The 22,553-nt window shown below is 41.1% G+C and overlaps 1 protein-coding gene across 1 annotated transcript in view; it reads right to left on the bottom strand.

The window, feature by feature from the left end:
* Positions 1–59: 59 nt before the first annotated feature.
* The window catches only part of MAP7 (microtubule associated protein 7), a 112,789-nt gene continuing 90,295 nt past the window's right edge, over positions 60–22,553 (bottom strand). Inside the window, exons 9-18 of the mRNA XM_009281578.1 lie at positions 21,149–21,261; positions 20,460–20,740; positions 16,625–16,808; positions 14,513–14,708; positions 12,876–12,977; positions 12,537–12,587; positions 12,388–12,445; positions 9,772–9,910; positions 2,574–2,800; positions 60–1,888 (exon numbers count right to left, since the gene is read on the bottom strand). Coding sequence (XP_009279853.1) covers positions 1,878–1,888; positions 2,574–2,800; positions 9,772–9,910; positions 12,388–12,445; positions 12,537–12,587; positions 12,876–12,977; positions 14,513–14,708; positions 16,625–16,808; positions 20,460–20,740; positions 21,149–21,261 — 1,362 coding nt within the window. The 3' untranslated portion in view covers positions 60–1,877. The remainder of the gene's footprint in view (positions 1,889–2,573; positions 2,801–9,771; positions 9,911–12,387; positions 12,446–12,536; positions 12,588–12,875; positions 12,978–14,512; positions 14,709–16,624; positions 16,809–20,459; positions 20,741–21,148; positions 21,262–22,553) is intronic.

Genomic DNA, 22,553 nt, shown 5'->3' with positions numbered 1-22,553 from the left:
TCACAGATTGACTCCTGCTTCAACTATGCAAGAAAAATGAAAATATAAATAGAAACAAGTATTTCAAACAAGTTTTATTTGGTACTTACATGCTATATATAGATTTAAAGAAAAACTACGTATTTCAGACACTTCAAAACATTGTGGCTATGTACATGGAAAACTAAAGAAAGCAAGAAAGGAACCCAACTGACTTCACTGTGTCACAAGCTACTACTGAAAGCATTCTGACCGAATGGCTGCTTTTTCCCTTCCATATATACTCTGGCGGATGAAGTCTCTTTCATCGCATTTCCACTGCTTTTATCCCACCTCCTGTATAAAATGAATACTTGGCAGCAGCAGAAAGTAATTTCTTCAGAAATTCTCTAGCTTTCGTCTCGGAGGATTTCTTCTGCTGGCACAGACTTTCTGCACAGCGTCCTACAGGCCTGGGCTCACTGCTCACTAAAGGCAAGTGCAGAAGTCTTAACAGTACACTCTCTGGTAGCATGAACTGACACCCCATAAACCTCCGTTTCCCCTAGCCAAGGATCTTCTCACTGACGTCAGTGAGCAATGCATCAAGCCCTGGTTGGTGCTTCAAGCTCAAATGCCTAGAGTGAGCTCTACCTGTAACAGTGCTGTTTATCAAAGCACAAAAAGGTGCAAGATTTTACAGTTCTGCCCAATTGCAACCGAAAGGGAGGGATGGAACAATGACAGCAGAAGTCGGCATCAAACTAAAGAGAAAGCAACCTGCACTGCTCCCCTTATCAATCGGTACTGCTTTATAAAAATCACGCACTACGTAAAAAGCACAAACGATGACCATTTTCCATTTGCTCTGAAACGAGCAAAACCAAAAAATCCCCAAACCAACCTGCTTCATCATCCAAAAATCAAGTATTTCAGGTTTCACGCAGTCTTCAATAGTCTGATAAGGCAAAGGAAAAGTCTTCCATCGTTGGGAACAGCAGCAATTTCCAGGACTCAGAACAAGGTATTTCCTTCTTGTGTGCGCACGCGTATGCGTACATACACATCTTTTATAGTGTTGTGAACGTGGATGTAACAAAAACAATCAAGTTTGCAGTATCGTTTTACCACATTTTTCTAATTTATTCAGTTAAATGATTTATTTCTGTACTGAACAAAATTCATAAATACATCTTCTAGGAGAACAATAGGTTTTCCTCTTGTCCATGAAAAAATAACGCTTTCAAATGTTCACATTTTAAAACCTGCCTTGTTTTGTGTTTTTAGAGAAAATGCGAGAAGATCATAGCGACGTCTCAATTTACAGAATGTCCCTGTAGGAATTACATTTACAAGAACCTGATACAGAAGCCTATACTTTGCCCCCATAATTAGAGTTCTCTGCAATAATATTTAAACCAACAGGTTTAAATAAAACACCCCATTAACTCTACTTGTAGAGCAATGAGGTATTTATTTTTCAAGTATTAGAACCACAAAGTGTAAAAGATTCTTTGCCAATTTTACAATTATGCCCTTTAAACCAACACCCACCTTTTTAAAAAAAAGAATCGGACCCACCACCCAAATCAGCCCATTGCTTTCAGATTCCAGTGTCTCGTGTCTTAAGGAATGCAGAAATATCCATTTACTAACAGAAAAAGCTTGTTGGAAGAAGCCGTATTTAAGTAATGCATGTGAAGCATGATTCTTCTAGTGATGAAAGCTATTAGAAAGGTGATCCGAGTCTATTCCCATCATTTCTTCTGCTGGTTTTACTAAAGTCCTTCCAAAAAAGATACTCAAGAAATCTTTAAAAAACTGGAGAGAAAAAATAAAACACTCCTTCATAGCATGGAAGAAACTCCACTGACTGCAGAGACGCTCATACCGCCTTTGGTTCTTCAGAAGAAACACAATCAGATCACTTCTACAACAGAAGGTATCAAAAATGGCAGGTCAGCAAAGAGTGACAATGCTTACTTCAAAATGCTGTGCATTTATGCAATTATTTTATTGCAAGGTGATTTTCCTTACGTTTTCTAACCACAGGAAAAAGAAAATGGTAGTCCAATTTAGTTTGCTAAATTAGTATTTGTTTACCTAACATCCTTTGAAAGTTGTGATGCAATTCAGAAAATCTAACGTGCTGCAAACCATCCCTCGCTATTAATGTCAGCAAGAACCTGATGAGGGAAGTACATCCAGAATTTTACACAGAAGGTAGGCACCAGCTCCCCTTCTGCGTGTGCGTATCAGATATCACACGTGCAGAACGGGAACACGATTGCTGGTCAAAAGCTAGGAACAGCAGTTGTCACTGTTGTCATTTCTGTTTGAAAGCTCAGGGCAACCATTTTCAAGCAACTTCAAACAACAGAAAGTGCGGTGTAACTGAGGACCCCCCTCAAACAAAAGATACGGCCTCACCAGAATTTGCACAGCATCTGTACGTACTTGGCACGTGTAGCTTTACAAAGAGAAGATGCGCTCCTTTCCCCAAGTAATAGGGGGTTTACAAATGCTTAAATTAATCAACTTATATCAATTAAGAGCTCTAGGTCCTCTGTCAATTGCAACACGTTACAAGTGTTAATGAAGCAAGGCAAACCTACCTGCTGTTTGATGTGTTTGAACACTATCTACCTGAGGCAAAAGGGTCCCCTTATCTTCAAAGGCTAGAATTGGATTCAAAGGAATTTCAGGACTATTGCTTCCGTCATTGTTCATGGCATCCAGCCGGGATGGTTTAGAACCAACAGGCAGGTTTATGATCTCTTCAAAATTATCATTCTGCATGGCCATTCCATTTTCGTTCGCATTTTTCTCTGGATTGAGATTGCTGAAAGAGAAACGTAGGTATTTCCTCATACACTTCATCTAGAACAGAAATTTAGTCCTCCTCAAAGCAATATTACAAATGGAAAAGTCTGCATTAATCCAGAGCATCCTTTTAGCCAGTAAAAGCAAAACTATGCTTCTACCACCGTAGAAAAAAATGTTTTTGCAGCCAAGTACTAGATATGCCTTCCCTCAGATACACAGGGTAGTTGTTACGTTTGGCTACACTATACCCAGAGAGAGCTTTATGGACACTGCAGTTCTGAGAAGTGACTGAAATGGGAAGCAGTAAGGAAACCCCTGCAGCACCGCCGCTGCTATCCTGAGCTACCCACCTAATGCCATTTACAGCCTCCAACCTCTTTTTCAGCTCTCATAACCTTTGCCATACCTCCTTTCAGTCCCTCCTCCCCTACAAGTTCTTAGGGCTTATTTCCAAGGCGCTACCCGACTCTCTACTCCTCCCGTTGATCATGCCCAAGCCAAAAGAAACACCTCCCGGCATCCCTCCTGTCAATCTGCACTTCCTTTTTCTATCTCCCACTTGACAGCGATGCCTTATGAGCTCCTGAGTACCAGTCAGGAGCGGTATGAGCACAGATACACTCTCCAATTACACATACTCTCCTGAGAAGATACATGATCGTGTCTCAGTCCTGCCCTCCCCTCCCAATCCTTTTATTAGGCCCTGTATCGTCAAGTCCTGCTGTCTTGCCGGAGGGGAGAAACTAAAGTGTTACTTCAGCGAACAGGATGACAGTAAGGGCATCATAAGCTCCTCGAGAAAGAGCAAGTACTCAACTGACACTAAAAAATCATGTGATCTTTCACAGGTGCTTCTTAAGGCCCTCAACAGTTGGATGCTGACAATCTTGGGTACCTACTCCCTATTTGGACCACATCACAACTGTTCAGGTTGTTGGCTTCAGCCACAAAGGCTCAGATGCAGTTTTCCTAGATTTAAACTAGGCTATCGATTTCCTCAGACCATTTCTGAGCAGTTAGCTTGGTTTCACAGGCTAATTTTCTCCTGACAGTACATTTACTAGTTTTAAAAAAACCCCAAAGCCTGCTTGTAATTGGCATATGGTTTATTTTCATTTGCTGGCTTCTTTGGGTGCCCAACTCTTCACAATTACAGAATTGTTTTACAGTGCTTCCCAAGAGACAGAAAACAACTATTGCTCTTTTGAAAGTAGCAACACTTTATCCAAAGCCCAGACTTCCTGTGAGAATGACATGCTGGTTTTCATATCAAGCCTTTCCCAGTTTTTCACACCATCACCAGTTCTTTTTCAGAAAGGTATTCCCCCTTTTTTTTTTTCCCAACTGTGGATATGCCGAGCGAATTCAAAGCACAAAGTATGTTTCGCTGCTCATACTTTGTTTGAGTTTGAGAGCAGACACAGAAATCCTGCTGGCTGCCTGGGAGAGGTCACAAGTCACATCACCCTTCTGTGCCAGAGACCCACATCTGTAAGATGAGGGGCAGAATCTGTGAAATGCTTTAGGACTAATAAAACCTGCTCTATAACATATAGTTATTAGGTTATGTTCACTCTAAGGTAGCCTATTACTTACTTCATCCCCACCTACTACCAGTAACCTTACCAGAGCTAGGATAACACGGCAAGTTTGATGGATGGGATAAGAAAGAGGGGGAGGAGAGCAACTGCTCATTCATATAAATTAAACACCATAGTACTTCATCAAGCATTGGTACAACGAAGACGACTCTTGCTTCTGCAGACAGATATTAATGTTTCTATCTGATTGATCAGCTGACTTCATAGATAAATAGTTCTTCATAGTTATTCGTCATTGCACTGCCAGTATTACAGACTGAGTTAGACCAGGATTCACAGACTTGAAAGATGCCTTTTCAGACAGGGGAGTCTATACAATCACAAAGGCGGTACGGAAGAGGAAACCATGACTATGAATTTTCTATATTTTACGCTATTTGCTCCACCAGATTACTAGGGGAGCAAGTTTAGAAGAAACAAAGGGAAAGACAGAACTGTAGAATTAATTCCACCGGACATCTTAGAGGCCATAAGCTCAAGAGATTAGACAAATTCCGAGGAGATTGGTATACCCTCCAGCTTCTGGTAATGAGCAGCTTAGGGACCACTTGAGCCTATGGTTGCATTTGGACCACAATGCTTAGTAACCCTTCATTGACCAGAGGATCTCCTGGTACTTACCTTTTTCTCCTTTACACTCTCTCTCCCTAAGTGACTGCTACAGGCCATTAAAGCAAAGAACACAAAAAAGTAATGGATTTTTGACCTGCGACAGCTGTTCTGTCTTATGTTACATTCTCGGCGATGTCTCCATGTCCAGCACAACACTGGTGATACCTGCAATACTGTATGCCTGAAAAGGGTATGCTTCCAAGAACTGGGTAATTTTGGTATTGTACCATAGTCCGTAAGCGTGCCTGTAGCAAGACACCTACGTAATAAAAAAAAGTTGCCTGAGTATTCAGAGTGCATTTCCAAACGTAACAGTCTTGCAAGCATCTGAAGGACAGCTTCGTGGCAGCTAAAAAAAAAAAGCATCTGTGCAGCTTTGCATTTTGAAGCAGACACATCAATATTAACAAGATAGACTAGAGGAAGTTGAGAGAAGAGCAGCTAATTTAATTATAGGAACTGGAACATCAAAAAAGTTAAAAACTACTGAAAATTACATCTGATATAGATAACTTTAGCCAGAGCTCTGTGTAGACATAATCTACATGTAAAGAATTTGAAGAGAGTAAAGAAAAAAAGACCAGAATTTCAGAATTTAGTATGTCTGTCTTTCTGATCACCCATCTGAAATCAACACCGAATAAGGAAAAAAAAAAACCCAAAACCAAAAATCAACACCGAATAAGGAAAAAAAAAACCCAAAACCAAAACTGATTTGCAGGCCTTTGGAATGTGCCAAAATACTTCCGCACCTGCTATTCGTGATCTGAAAGACAGTGCCAGTCATCTCATTTATTGACCTGATTTTAGCAGAGATGTCACAGATGGACATTAACAGCAAAACAGACCCCCGACTTTTGGATGATTTAAATAAGGCAGCGTTTATTTTTAATCCACTGAGACAACAGCACTGAAATCAGCCAGCAACGAGGAGCTGGAGGCCTAAAGAAGGGAAGGTGGTGCTAAAGCAAATTTCAAGTGTGCTATCCTACAGACTGAGCAATGAACGCTACGTAAGAATTTGAACTCAGTAACATTCTTTTCCAGGGACAAGATATTGAGGCAGTCACCTTGTCTAACTGTGTATTTCTAAAAACTGGTTATCTAATCTACCCAGACCCAGCTCTCTTTATACAGGACGGAGACGCACAGATGAGGTGAACTGCTCTCACTGAGGCCCACTGCAAGCATTTATAGAAAGCAGCACAGGAAAAAAAAAAAAAGATGGAATTACAGGAGAAGAATAAGTATCCTAAGGAAAATAATGTCAACCTAAACCACTGTACTGAAATAACTTTCTGAGAAGTAGCAGGCTGGGTCTAACTTGGGCAAAGAATTAGAAAGCAGGGAACAAGCAATAATCTGCAAGTGGGAGATGGATTAGGCAGCTGTACTGGTTATCCACCTCCAGCTCCTATCGCTGTGTTTCTTTCAGGACTCTACTGTTCGGTAAAGCAAGAAAAAAATTAGAATCCGGAAAAAATCTTGCTGGGATCTTTTATAATTTACAAAAAGTTTGAAAGTACGTTAACATTATATCTTATTTTCAAAGGACTGTTTCAGATTCGGTTTTCCATTTGTTGGAACCCCCCCCCTGAAACCCAGAATCTAGCCAGAAGTTAACATGCCATTAGTAATATTGTAGCATCCACGAACTACCAGTTTTCTTGGTAATTCTAGACACTTTACTAACTGGAAAATTGCCATTGTACACTACATTTTAAAAATATATTTAGTGTTGCCCTTTCCATTGTACTACACCTGGATAAGAAATGTCTTCATTTAAGTTCAATTGTGAGTCTCCTCACCACAGACTTATAGGTCAGATAAGGTCATTCCCTGCACAGCCCTTCCCCCCACCCCCCCCCAGTAATTCACTGTTCTTCATTAGCATTCAAGCATTAAATTGTTTAACCCAATTTACTTGTGGAGAAGATACTCAGAGCAAGCACAGGTAGCAAAATCAGAACCCTTGCAGCACCACTTAAAATTACATACCACAAAAGTCACGTTCACGTTCAGACACGTCATTTTAACTCTGACAGCTATGAAAAAGAAATTGTTTCTATGAACTGAGAATTCATGTAAGATCTATTTGAAAGCCTTGAGTGCTAACATGGTAAAACAGCTTAATTCACAAGCAAATATATCTGTTTTTTTTCTTTCACGATGCAAAGTGAAGCAGCTTTAAGGCTAAGGAAAATTGATTAATGTTCATTTGTTTAAAACACAGGAGTAGGAATACCAATAAAAATTTTGACAAACCATTAGGTGGGACGGTGCTCTGAGCCACCTGATCTAGTTGAAGATGTCCCTGCCCACGGCAGGGGGGTTGGACTAGATGACCTTTAGAGGTCCCTTCCAACCCAAACTATTCTATGATTCTATAGATGATTGCGCCGATCTATCATCTGCAATAAATGTTTATTAATAAAACTAATAATTGTTGACAATACATATACGGTAGATAATGCAGGAGATCACAGCATTTTCATTAGGGTTTATGAAGATCAATTGTCTTGGAAAGCTAATGAAGTTCCAGTACAACAAGATCTGCATTGCTGATCAAAAGCAGCAGCAGAGAACGGTGAAGTATTGAAATCAATTGCCTTCACTCCACCAGAAGTCTTAATTTTTCTCAGCTGCATTGTACTCATGACCACAGAAGGACGCATGCTATTTCCAACTGAATCCCAGCCACAGAGCTGACACAGGATGGATGACATGATGGGGCGGAATAGGGAAGAAGGTTGAGCACAGTAAGCAGTCAGGCGACTGCCCATTATGCCCCAGAGTAGAACTCCTTATCTTCACACAAACCTCTAGTAGCTTTCCAAGTCACCCTCCTTCAACACTACTGGTGCAAGGGACAGAGCACCTGCAGTGTCTGGGGAGTGACCCCAACTGCAGGTATTCTGATCCCAAATACAGGTATTCTGGGTTTGGTCACTGAACACCACCCACCAGTCCCGTTCGAAGACACGCATTCAGGCGAGACCCCAGTGCTGTACAAAACAGAGCCACCAACACTTACACTTCTTCTGCCCTAGACCCAGGGAAACTTCCCACACTTCCTACACTGCAGGAGGAGAACGAGACTGGCTGTCGCTCCAGGCCTTAAGATGACTCCTCTCCTTCACTCCCTCGTCTTGCCCATACAAGCACATGCCACAAGTCCCCCAGGCAAAGCCTTTTTAAGTTCTGGTTGCCCTTAAAACATGCTCAAGACTTTCCAGACAAAAGCCAAATCTTTCTTGGGACTGGAGCGAGGTGCTTGCACAAGAGACCATCTCCACATGTTGCTGTTGTGTGTGCTACAGTATCAGGTGTATCTAGATGCCAGACAACCACAGGACATGAGATGCAGTAGCAGCGGTGTCGGCACCTGTGGCTTTTACCATGTGAAAAACTCTACGCTGCTGTGTATTCCTTACAACAGCTTTTCAGGCTACCTGGGCTAAGCTTACACTGGGATGCTACCCGGCACGCTTCAGCCTTTGCCTTCCCAGTCAGTGTGGATGTACCTCTAAAGCAGAGTCCCTCCGCATCCTAACCTGGCACACCAGTTTCCCCTTCCACAGCCTTATACACACTTCCTACTTTTGTCGCTGTTCTTCAATCTCATTTATTCATTCTTCACTTGGGCCGTTCCGAGGTTCCTTCCACATGGATTATAACGCTACATGACAGCATTCATTAGCGTGGCACATTTTAGATTATAAACATCAAGGTGCATACAAGGCTGGGAGTGACTAACATTTAATAGCTGCCCAAGACAATTACGAGGCAGCTCTGTGCAGCTCATTCAACGCAGCTCAGTGTCACTGACAGAACTTCTCTCAGCAGGAGCATCCTTGTCAGCATGACAGCAGGCTAAGATCCCCCAGGCATGTGGAGGGACCAAGAGAGGGCAAATTCCTCCTTCAGTTAGTGCCAATCACACCCTGAAGCATATCGCCCATTACAGACTGCGTGATGGCTTCCCACGTTCAAGTTTTTCCATGCATATTCTGGCACTACCTGCATAAAACATGAAAGGACTAAGGAATTATCTGGCTTTCTGCATTACTAAAATTGAAATAACTGACAGCTCATGCTTATGTAACAGATTTCACTCGGTTCCAACACGGAGGTTTCAAGCATTTCAACAATTTCTCAAAGTCTGAGTGACTTGCTTCATGGCTACAGAGAGCTCCCAATGTTAAATATTTGTCTCCCCAAATTCTCCTAATAGAGGACAAAGGGTTTGTTTTTTTTTTTAAAATGCAAAGCCAAAATGAGTAGTTCTGTACCTCCCATGAGGGACTTTGTTTAGTAAGCAAAACTTGCTAATACTTCAAGCAGTTCAGAAATCGAAACATCTAGGCTGAAAGCAGAGTGTTCATTATTCCAATCAAGAAAACTAGCACTGCAAATCCAGAGTGGGTTTTATGAAGCTTAATTCAAGGAAAGGAACAGAAAAAATTTGCTCTTCCCATCAAGTTTCAATTTATGTAACAATTGCTGGCAGACAACACATTGCTACAAACACTGCAAAGAACATGCTGTATTTTGACAAAACTCTTCCCTGTCAGTTGGCAAAAATGGGTTACAGCTAAGTGAAAGATGATGAAGTTCTTTTCTGAACACAGGAAAAGATAAAAACAAACAGCAAACAAGGCAGATTGAACAGCTGTCTTTTCTTTAGTTAATGACTACATGGCTCTGAAAATAGTTTATTACTCTAGTATCCCTCATCCTCTAAACACCCTCCAATACTTAGCAATGTTCTTACCTGTCCATATTTACGGGGGGTTGATGTGAAACAATCACACGCGTGCAGGTGACGGGTTTCCCGTTGTGCGGAGATTGCGTTGCATGCTGAAGCTGAGGTCCTCCTGCAGGTTCCAAGGGAGACGCAGGACTGGTTATGACTAGAGAGAGAAAACAAGTTTTCATAAAACCAAGCAACATCATCTACCTGCAGATTAGGATAAAATGCTTCCTAGAAGAGGCAGCACAGTCAAGGCAAGCTACAGTTTAAAAAAAAAAAAAAAAAAAAAAAAGAGTTCCCCCAACCCTCCCTCCTTTGCCAAGTTTTTGGGCACACAAGCCCTGTTTCAGGTCTGAAGTAAATGCCACAGATTTCAAAGCTATAGCTTTACGGACAAGAATAAACATTTTACAATGATATATGCAATTTCAACACATAAGCTGGTGGTCAAAATAGGCCGATATCTGACAGAATATTATGCTGGTGCTTTTCAAGCGGCAATAGTTAACAGAATAGGAGAACACTGGGACATCATCAATTCCATACACTGGTATTTCTTGGTTCCCGTGCTGATCACTGACTGTAACCCAAAAGGAAATCAAGAGGAAAAAGTCTCCATGGGAAGGATACTTCTTTCAACAAGGACCAAATCGCTACTATAAAATGCTATAGAGAGCAACGTCAAATTAGAGCATCCTTGTGCCTCATCCAAAGACCATATGATAGATGTTACTGGCCTGCCTCAGGATGTTCTTTTAAAGTACAACTACAGCCTTCTGCATTGTATCTACAGTCACACTAATTCACATACAGCTCAGGAAAAGGAAGCAATTGCACCCCACCCATACTAGCATCTGCTACGATAATTGCAAAGACAATTTAGTATTCGTAGGCTTGGACACATTAATGTCCGTTACCTAAAACCCCATCTGAGGAGACCCTCCTTCAGCTGCTCTTGTTTTGCTATGCTCTAAATGCTTGGGCTGAAGTCTTTACACTGAATGTCTCAGTCTGAACTTTAGCAAATTTTTACACAAAAGGTATTAGCAATACAGGTTTCAGGGCTTCTACAAGTGGAACAAGAGGAAAATGCATTGGCTTTAACATTTGAAAGAGAAAAGCAGAAGAAAGTTGTTCTGCTTTGGAAAGGCAGAGTTATCTCCTATTTTGAAGCAGAGGCCAAACAAATGGCAAAAGGTGATTGATTTTGTTTCATTGTGTGATTTGGCCATTCCCACAAAGGTCTCCTCATATTTTGCCAAACAGACTGAGGAAAAAAAAAAAAAGAAAAAAAAATCACCTTTTGTGTATGGTCAGAAGTCTGTTAGAGCATAATATGTAGAGTTAGCTGAAATATGTCCATTCATTCATACCTTTAACTCAATAGCATACCTAGATAAGGCAAAGCCAAACAGCAGAACAGCCCTGAAGGTGAGGGCAGTTTTCTCTTTATCCAACCATTCAAGGACTCCAGCCTTCCCTTGGGCCTGGGGAAATGGAGGTCCAAATTCTCGTACGCCTCAGGAAACTGACTACTTGTCTTCTACCTCGGGTGGGAAAGTGCTAGCCACAGGTTATAGAGCCATTTATAGTTTCAAGAATTATTTAAGTGGTTTATAGCACCTTCAACCGTGCCTGCAGCAGCAGATGACATCCCAGATGCATTCTGTCTTAGCAGTTCCCAAACTTTTTTTCCCCCTAAGATAATACGTAAACAAATAACTTCCAAACACACGTAATGACATCTGTGTCAAAAGGTTTTCTGGCAGTGCTAATTATAGCATTCACTTTAAACATCAAAAAAAAGCAGCAGTACATGCAGCCAGCGCTGTTATTTGTCCTCCGTGTTACTCAACTCAAACACAAAAGAGAGTAAAGATTAATGTCATTTAATGTGTCATGCTACAATAGGATAAGCCATTTGATAGCTTGACTTCAGTATCCTTAAATACTGCTAATTCATACTTGGTGAATGTTGAATATGAGCTGCATTTCATTTTGCTTCCTTCATTGTAAGTATTAAAATCTTATATAAAACTACCTAAAATGACCAGGAAGAAAAAAAGATAGAGGGAACAGAATAGAAGGGAAGACTGAAAGTGTGGGTGTGACAGGGAGACTCTAAGCTTCTGTAGGAGCTGAATTTTGAAAGAAATAGAAATTAAGACCAAGTGAATAAGGCAGCAGGTGTGAAAGAGAGAAATCCCAGGGAGATAGTCTGGATAATGAACAGCTTGTTTTGATGACCGAGATGAAATAACCCTTTAAGAAAATGCAATAAGTCTGCAACAACCACATCTGTAATACTATGCAACAGAAACTATAGAGTCAGTTTCTTTTGTGATCAGAATCACAAGAGAATTTTTGTTTTCACTTTATAAATAAACTTGGTAAGCAGCTCCCTCTCATTAAACACCAATGTAACAAAGTTGCTAAAACAGCTGACTCATTTAGTAATGGCCAACTACCTATATGGAAAGGCTAAATAAATAATGTTTGCTAAGACTTCAGTTACAGTCTTCTCATGGTTTTCTTCACTGCAATTAGCATGCCAAGTTTTGAAACCATATCTCAAATCATTGTGCTTAGTAGGCATTTATTCACTGGTTGTGCTCAAGGCACAGTTAAACACAATACCTGCTTCTCCAGTAATAGTTGCCTTTGATATATGTCCATTTTGCTGGTCATTGGGTTTCTACAAAGGAAGCACAGTTTTGTAAATTAAAAATGGCACTAAAGAAGTGAAACATGCCCAATATTTACACACGTTAAGTAGCAGCACTGACCTTATCTACAGCTTCTACACGCCTAGTTCTCTTCATGATCTCCTCCAGTCTCTACAAGGAAACGTAAAGGGGTAAAATAATGTTTGCTCGCATTAATTTAAAGATCCCTCTCCCAAACCACAACTGCTTGTCATTTATCAGTTGCATCTGTTTATTGCAAAAAGATGAATTATTTATTACTGTTGGCAATATTCCCTTCACTTTCACATCAGGCTACGCAGATGAGGACTGCAGCTTTTCTGAGGGCACATTTATATCATGGATAACTTTCTACAGCTGAGGTGGAAGCAAACTGCTAAGGCAAAATGAACTGTAGTTTCTCTGCATGGACTGAGTTACCTTCTTTCTTTCCAAGCGCTCTTGCTCTTCTCTTTGGAAATGCTTTTCACGTTCTAATCGAATCCGCTCTGCCTCTTCCCGTAGGCGAGCTTCCTCTTCTTTCTGAGTTGACAGTAAAAGAAAAAGAAGTGAGGAATAATTTACTATTTAAGGACAGACTTACACTGATATCTGCTTAACTATGCATATCTACAACACACCAAAAAGACGCTTTCAGGGGTTACAAGCCACCAACAATCTTTTCAGACTGAATCGCACATTTCTTGATTAATCTCCATGTTTTGCATAGCATTAAGAGATGCGTAACTAAACAATGGACATCATATTTGGTTCTGTGCCTTTCTGGGGCATGTGCATGAAAGCACACCAGATGACAAATGAGGAATACATTTCCTAACCTTCAAGCATTAAAACAGCAGCCAGGAAAGTATTCAAGAGCTTCATGTTTTGAGTGGTGGATGTTTTTGAGAGTCGAACAAAAGCAGTAGAATGTTTTATTTGGCCAACATAGTCATCGCTTAATGAGACCAAGGACAAACAGCCACAGGTACATTTGCACAAGCTTTCCATTCCTGCTTTTTTGATTAAATGTGAAACTTGTCTGGAATATACTGTAGAGAGGCCTTGCTCCCTGACAGTAACACTGTTGTATGGTAGAACTACTACAACAGTTCATTTGTTAAGGCTGTAACATCCAAAAAGACTTGGCCATGCGTTATCTCTGAGTGCTAAACTGGGGACGTACTTCAGTTTAGCATTTCAAACAAAGCAGCATACATGAAAAAGAAAACTGCAGTTTCTAAGCTATATTCACTACCACAATCCTTTAAACATTTGTTTTCAGAAGCATACATTTAATTACATGCCAGAAGAAAAAAATCTGATGTCTATGAGGCAGATTGAAGTGCTGAATTTTGGGGGTGAGAAAGCACATGCACAAAGTAAGAGCATGTGCGAGAAGATTAGAATCCTATCCAAAATGCTTACCACAGCCTCTCCTGAAGCCGGTAAACCAACATTATGCCCATCAAAAATGAGAGCACTTGAAAAATTGTATTTTGATTTATTTACTCTTATGTCTTTTGAGTAGCTGCTCTGATTTCAGGAGGACTGCACCATGTAAAGGTTCTCCTTGGCTTGATCAAAGTGATCAAAACCTACCCCTTCCCGCTAGCCCCACACAAAAGCAATACTGGGCATAGGATTAGAACTCAGCAGTGCTATGTCTCCAACACCCTGAATATAAGTTAGTTATCTTGGCATCTAGACTTTCTGTAACTGTGGGGACAGAGTTTTCTCTGGTATAACACCATTCATTAAAATCCCGCAATACAACTCTATTGATTTTTTTTTTAATTCCAATTTATCAGGAATAGGAAAGGATTTGTTCTAAATAAATTTTATAGGAGAAAAAAACCCAAACAAAACTCAACTCCCTACCACATGTTTTTGTCAAGAAGAAATATCTTTACTCTTTGAACCACTCTATGGAATGAACTCTGCCACAACTCTATTCACTCTCTATATAGCGCTTAAATTTTAGATATCCCTCTAATCTAGATGCTGCATAAGAGGTGTTGCTTCATCCACTTTGCTGCCAACCAGACCGGCACAGAAATTCCAGGATGGGAGCATACTTGTTTCTGAATGCGCTCCATCTCTTCTTTCTCCTTCTGTTCTCTCTCTTCTGCCTGTCGGCGCAGCCGTTCTTCCTTTTCCCGCTCCTCCTCTGCATCCTTTTGTTTTTTTTCCGCTTCCTGTCTGCGGGCTTCTTCCTCTTCTCGGCGAGCTCTTTCTTCAGCTATCCTCTGTGACAGCTCCTCCTTCTTTTGCCTGCAATCATGAAACAAGCATGAAAAATAAGTAAAAAAAGGAGGGAAAAAACCCAAACCACCAGATTCCTGACCCAAGACACCAGCACTGCAGAACAGCTGGATAAAGGTTGCTCTGCTCTCTCATTCATCAGAGCATCAAAACACCTGAACTGGGTCAAGCCAAGCTGTCTGTTCTGCTTCCCGCAGGGGCCAAAGGCAAAGCCCTATGGAACATAAAAACTTTGCCAGGCAATACCAGTACTTCTCCAGCATATGCCTGGCTTCCACTGATCTATGACTCGGGTACTTTCCGAATCAGAAACAGTATCGTTGACTTTAATGCATCTTGCAAAACACTTCTTTCTGTAATTTCATTTGATCATATTCTGAAACAGTATACATTTTTGGCACCCACCTTATCTTGCAGCAAGGACTCCTGAATTTAAAAAAAAGTATCCAATTCTGCTGATTTTTGAACGTTACTTCCTAACCTCCCTTAATGCCCCCTCATCCTTGTATTACGGGAGTGAGTAACTTTTCACCTTCAATGTTACCCAAATTATTTAGGACTTTGTAGCTTATCACATCCCCACTCAGAAGTAGAGGGCAGATGGTCTTCCCAGCTGAAGAATCCTCACCTGTTTAATAGATTTTCATATGGGAGCTGTTCTATATTTGTGATCTTCCTTGATGTCTGTCTGCACTTATTTTCCTAGTTTTACTGAATTTACCATCTCAAAAAATATAAAACTCAATATTCAGAAGTGGATTCACCTTGGATAGTTCAGAATGACATTTTCATTTTGTTCTCCTCTTCCAGTAACTCGTAACAGTTCATTTATATTGTTAACCGTGACTCACCTGACACTTTCATATACTCAACTCCAAACAAGATCTCTTCCCTCAGAAATAATTAGCCCAGAGACCACCACCACGTAAGTTGGGATTATTTCCTTATATGCATTCCTTTATGCTTAGTATTGCAATTCAGCTTCCATTTTGTATCTCAGCAATGTAAGATACGTCTGAAACTCTTCTCAACTGCTTTATCTCACTGAAGACCAGCATTATCTCACTGGTCACAACTCCTTTCAAGTTCATTTATGAAGGCACTGAACAGAGACTGAAAACTCCTTTCACTGTGAAATCTGATTATTCTAAGACTGAAAGATTCAAAACAAAAGGTAAAGTATTTATTCACCATATTACTCTTATGCCACAGCACCTTATTTTCTTTAAAACCCTTTTTGACAGGGACCATGTTGTGAGCCTTTTGGAAAGGCAGGCTACTTTAACTGGCTCTGCCTTGTTCCTATGTTCAGCAGTGTTGTAAAGAACAACAGTTTCCAGAGGCATGGCATCCCTCTAAGAAGGTGCTCAACTTGTGTTATAGCCACAGTCGTAAGTATCCAGATGGGCTACTCATTTTCTAGTAGAAAATGAGAACACAACATCAATTACCCTCCAAAACCGTTGAGGGTCTTGATTTTAAATGAGAAAACAAAGAGCTTTAAGTCACAGCTGTTGGACACCTAAACACCACCCGTGGTAGAGATCTTACAATTCAAAGTAAGAGACATTGTCCCAGTCACAAAGTAGAAAACAGCTGTGCAGAGTTCCCTAGATGGAATAAACAAGTGTAACTTTTTTAATCTCTGAGGAAACAATGAATCACTACAGCAAGGATCTGCTCTCTCCTCCTGTCCTATTTTAAAGCACTATTTGGAGTAAGTTTTAACCTTACAGATCTTCTTAGGTATATATTGCACCTACAAAAAAACCCCAACAGGAAAATTCATTTTCGGGGATGAACTCATGCCTCCCACACTTCAGTACTGTGCTTCATATATCACAATTTAACAACAGAATATACACAAGAAGCTGCTAGGAGGCTGCTAAAAACGTATCTTCTCCACTGTAGAAGTCTAGAATCACCTTTCAAGCTCTTCTCTCTCCCTCCTTTCTTGCTCCTCCCGTTCCCGCTGCTCACGGGCAAGGCGCCTCTTCTCAGTCAGCAGCCTTGTTGCTTCTTCAGGGTCAGTTGTACCTGCAGAGGTCTTTGCGAGGGCTGGGAGTGGAGAAAGAGCTGGTGGAGCAGGAGGTAGGGACGGGCTGGCTGCTGAAACAGATGGGAAGGAAAACTAGTTTGTACAGACACAGTAGCCCAGAAGACACTCTTGAAAGGAACAGAAAATAGTTTCAAATACTCTGTAAAATATTTTCAAGCTTACATGGTTTCATAAATGATTCAGAAGAGGAAGAAATTTCTAGATGCTAGGGGTTCATATTCCTTAAGGAAAGTTTGTTTTTACAGGATATGCGAAAGCAGCTGCAGCTGAAAGGTTAAACCATCTTTTACGTGAGAAGAATAAGTGCTGACGGGTGCTCAACAGGAGTTACACTGACTCAGAAAGTCCCTGCCATCCCATTTCTTAAGTTTGCCCAATTCTACTTGGAGAGCAGAAATGAAACGTTGTGGTATTGTATTTTCTTCTGTCTGATAGTCTAAACCTGACGAGCAGAGTTAGCCTATCACTTTTGGTGATAAACCAATCACTTTTGGTGACTTGGTGATCTCAAACATCAACTGTCTGAAGCGATCTGCAATAAGGGTAGGACATAAACCATCATGAATTTTGCAGTTACTCCAACCTGAGGCAACTTGTGGGACCAGAACACAGCTGCTTAAGAAGCTTTGCCACTAATGGTCAACTATGGCTTGTGTTCAAATCTGAATAGTGCCTTCATGTCAATTCTTTACCCAGGACCAGCTTTGGCCACCCGGTAGAGGAGGTGTTACAGGTTTTTCTTGAGTAAAACACAAGTTCACATTTCTGTAAGCTTGCCCAGCATTCTCTAGCACAGATACAGAACACCTCAACTGCACTTCTTCTCTAGAGGCCAGGGACCATTACCAACAAACAAGCTAACTCAAGGAAGCATTCCCAGGGTAATCACATCTGGTAACGCAGACAAACATGGATAGGGAAGACTTTGAACTGTCAATGGAATCAGATTCTGATTCTGGGAAGATACATGTAAAATAAGTCATCAGGAACAGCCAGGAGATAATTTTAAATCTACATTTCTAACCACCCTTTGGGATGTTACAGCATTTTCCTAACCCTACTAACAACTTCCAAGAGGGGTTTCCTCCCCGATTACCCCCTCCTACACCTCACTACGTATACAAACACAAATTCAGCTGCTTTCTCTGTGCTGAACGCTCACATCTGCTGATCTCTCTGCTCTCCTCTTATATCAAGTAAAAACTATGCAGGCCTTTCTATAACTGCTTCAGGGCTTTCACCTTGAATTCAAATGACACATGTATACCAGTAATTTAAAGAGTGCCAGGGCCTGTTCCCTAGCCCTGAGGTGAGCTGGCACAGTTTAGCCTCAGCCAGAGCACTGTTCTCTCACATTTACCAAAACAGGTATTCAGTCCATCCCTAGGGAACAGTCCAGGCCTGGGCTAACCTCCAAGATGTAGCTGGGAACTCAGAAAATACTGGGATGGTCAAATATAAAAAGGCAATTTGATCACTCTAAAGCTTGAGAGCCCTTTAGAGCTATGCTGTTAGTAGCCCTGGGGACAGAAGGTAAGAAAATGTGGGGCTGCAATTACCACCTGGATCAGAAACATACCAGAGAGACTTTGTAATAGTCAAATAGTATAAATGACAGAGTTCCTGTACCTCAGCCCTTTCTAATTTACTAACATGGACCAAGGCAGGGCTGTCACTCCTGAAGGGAGCACAGCTTTGTGCTGCTTGGGGCACACTGCTTGCCTCAGGTGCTGAAGCTGGCAGCTTAACAAGTGGCCTGTTTAATGCACACCTGCCCTGCTGTCAGAAAAGATGACAACAGCTTGCACAGGCACACCCAAAATACCTTTAAAACTTCACTAGTATTAGTAAAGTCATGTCAGATTTGCCTGCAAAAGCTTGAATAGCTCCAGTGATCATTACCTGCTGACCTCCTGGCTCCTGTGACTACACAGCTAGCAGGTAGCTGAGCCAGACAGGTTAAAGGCCAGTGCAGTTAATTGGCAGAAATCAGCTATGTTCATCTGCAACACAGACCTAGGAGACATCAGCAATGTCCCTCTAGCTCCAAATACTGCACTTGCCCCTCTCTAGATTCTTGCATTCAACCAGTGGTTAAGTTTTGGCAGTTTGGGCCTCCATCTACAGTACAAAGCCTGTCCTCTAACCTCACATGTAAAACGCTTAGCCTAAGGTCTCAGTCTTTGGTCCCAACCATCATTTCCTCTGGCTTTGGCAAAGACATCCCATTTGAAGTGCTGCTCACCACTCACTTTAGTATCCTTCTCTTTTGCCCCTCTCCACTACTTGTTTCTTTGCTGTGGATACAAACTACTTCACTTTTGAATATCTTTATCATACATAACCTGTTTCCATACTAAGCGACCTTGTCACAAACTCAAATATTGACTGACTCTGCAAAGAAGTTGAGCCTCTCTCTTCCTCCTGAGCTAAGCTGTCAAACAAGCATGACAACGTTTCTCTGGTCTGCACCTTGTACTGGGGAACTACAGCTTGTAAACATTTGCAAAGTTATCTCAGTGGTATCCCTGAAATCCTTTTAAAAGGAAGCTTTCTCCTTAAAAGGAAGCAGGTAAAACATTATCAGAAGAGCAGTGAAAGCCCATGCTAACCTGGCAATTATCTCATATCTCCTTTACATGCCTGTGGACAACAGATGCATGCATTTATTACTGTAAATCTCTAGCTTTTTACGGGGTTGCATCTTGTGTGGTAGGACCTGGGTATCAGACTGGAACTACTGTAACAGAACTTATTAATAAAAGAAATCAAGTCACATCAGGTCTTCTCGCAGAAGAACAACCCCCAACTACACATCCTGCAGTTAAATGCAGGATTAATAATACTTAGAAGTGTTTTTCGAAAGACAATCACAGGGGAATCTATGAATTTTTAAATTCAGAATCTTAAGTAACCCATCCTGGGAATCCCAGTGGTCACAATGGCCACTCCATCCCATCCGTGAGACAGACAGCTTATGCCATATTTACAATGGACTAAAGTGTCTGCTAGAACAAACCTACATTTTTCATTTTCAGATTTACCTTTTGCCTTTCCTACAATTTATGATCATTATTTTATTTTGTGTGTACATCCTTTTCTGCCTTGCTGCTTTTCAGGGTTGGTGTGAGGTTTTTTTGTTTGTTGGGGTGTTTTTTTTTTTTAAAATAACTCATTTTCCCTGAAAAATTCTGCCTATTCCTCTTTACTCTTCTCCTTGGTTCTCCTCTGTGTTCTACTTTATCCTGCGAATCTCTCCCATGATGTGGTACTCTTGTAATATTATAAGAAAGCTGTTAGTGTTATCAGCACAACTATACTGAGCGTCTAGCAGAGCTGGACATTCTCACTGCTCACACCACCTTATGTGATGGCTTCCTCAGATCAATTTTATTCTACTTCAACAGTTTGAAAAGAAGCTGTGTCACGATGACAAAATCACGGTCCAAAAGGGCAGAGAAGAGGGCTGTGAAGCCACACTGTGTGAGGCAGGTCTGCATGTCGTTTTGACTGTTACAAGCAGGAGGGCTTCATCTTGTTTACACTTTCCTCAATGAACATACATCTGCAGGAACGATCTGAAGAATTTAGATTAACACTTGATAGAAAACTACTGAAAGCTACGTTGTTTCAGAGAAAGGGAAGGAAGAACGTAAGAGACTCTCAGATATTCCTTAACCTAAAAGAGGATCTCTTCTTACCTTGAGTGAGCTCTGCCTGGACAGCGAGCTCTTCCTGACTTGCAGAGTCTCCAGCACCTGCTGAAGTTCCTTTACTCTCTTCTGGCCTCTCCTCATTGGCCTTTTCAGCCTCCTTTTCCGGTCTTTTCTTCTTACTCTCTGGTTTGACCTCTTTTTTGACTGGCCGGATGTTGCCAGGAGAAGGAGGACGTGCCTGAGCAGAGGAAACTTTGGCGGAACCAGGTGGGGAAGTTACCTGCTTGGGTGTGCCAGGCAAAAAAGGCAAAGACTTTGATGCGTGCCTGTGTAACCACAAAGAGTGACAATCACTATCAGACACGCTCTGCTGGACACCACCTACATATCACCTCTACAACTACAATAGCTAAAAATAAAACAACTTTTCTATTTCTCTGCTATCAAGCAGGACTGCTGGAGCAACCAATTAGTTTTCATGCAAAATGCTTCTCTTTGCAACTCTCCAGATGTGTGAGCGCTGAGCCCAGCCAAGAGGGAAGAAACCAGGTAGCTTCCTCCTTCTTCCCCTTCCTCAAAGCAGTAATAATATTTTTATAAAAGCAGGACTGTCTTTCCTTTGTTGCAGAGAGAACACATCTACATCACCAAGTAAGTTTGCACTGTTTCACATTTAATTAATAGAACAGAGCTGCCTATAGCTCAACCTCCAGCTAAGCATGTACTTGGCTTACCAAACTGGAGAGGGAGCTGGCGATCTAGCTTTGGAGTTGGAAGAAAAATGACCTTTAAAGCTGGCTGAGAAGCTGGATGACAAATGGTCTCTCTCCTTTTCTTTTTTGTCAGTCTACAGTTCAGCAAACAAAAAGACAAAGTCAAGCCAGAGTTCACATGGCTAAAGAAAGCAAAGCAAGCTCAGTTAAGGATGAGGGGTTGGGGGGCTGAGAAAAAGCAGTGCTGAGTCAGTAGTTTCTACAGCCTGTTTAACAAGTTAATTAATATAGCTCCTGTAATCTGCCGCCATCTTTGTCAGTAAATATGCATTTGGCAAGAATCCTTCTTAATCGTGCTCTCTACTGTCTTAAGACATAATGGGCTAATTTGCAGAGGCTTATTTTTACACAGGCAAAAAATTACCTTTTAAGGGTTGATCTTTGCTGATTGCCACACAGTACCTTCCACTACTCCCCATAAACCCTGGATTTCATTTGAAGAAAGAGCAAAACACTCCCCCCACACACACACTCCCCTAGACTCACACTTAGTCACAGTCCCTATATAGCACAAGCTTTTCGCTTTCATGCTTATATGTGAACACCACAGATGCCCTCAAAGCCCTCAAATGTGGTACAACAGTTATCCTATTCTTTTTTTCTTAGATGATTACACGGCACATACTTTTTTTGCCATTGATTCTTATACATGGTAGCAATTTCCTCTTTTTCCTTCTTTATTTCTCATCTCAGGATTTTATTTTTTTAAAATATTTCTGTTATAGCTCTGGTTTGTATTAACAGAACTATTGGTTTAAAGGAATATATCAGAATTTAGGCATCTATGTGCTTCCTCCATTTAACTATAGATGAAAAACTTCGGGTTTTTGGAATAATGAGCTCAGACTCTGGGAGTCTGAAAATGGGAATACTGGAGAGTACACTGAGCTGCCACTCAGCCAACATAACGCAGAGAGAATGGCTACTCACCACCTTGGCTGGGGCTTAAGCATAACCCCTGCAGCATGTGTACCATGCTGCTTTAGAACCTCACTAGCTGAGAGCTCTGCAATGCTCGTCTCCTGAACTGAAAACCAGGTTTACAAGTTGTTTTCAGCTTTTCTTTTCAAGTTGATGAGCACATAAACTCTTGGTTTATCTTCATAAATCCCAGAGGGGTTTTTTGGGTGATTATGGTTAAAATTACATAACTTAATATTAGCAATAGATGGTCTTGATCCTGAAGTCATTACTCAAGAGTAATTAGCCAGCTCTTTGGCAGTATAATTTACCAGATATCTACTGATTAATATGATAATCCCCTGAGTTATCAAAACATACACAGCCAGAATAAATGCATTACAATGAAAAAAAATTTTGGCTTGCTAGCAATAACTCTCTATACTGGATCTACTTAAGTCTTGAA

Source organism: Aptenodytes forsteri, unplaced genomic scaffold (assembly GCF_000699145.1).
Source record: "Aptenodytes forsteri isolate BGI_AS27 unplaced genomic scaffold, ASM69914v1 Scaffold82, whole genome shotgun sequence".
In the NCBI taxonomy this organism is placed as follows: domain Eukaryota; kingdom Metazoa; phylum Chordata; class Aves; order Sphenisciformes; family Spheniscidae; genus Aptenodytes; species Aptenodytes forsteri.
The sequence above is the reverse complement of the archived record's forward strand: the minus strand, read 5'-3'. Positions and strand labels throughout refer to the sequence as shown.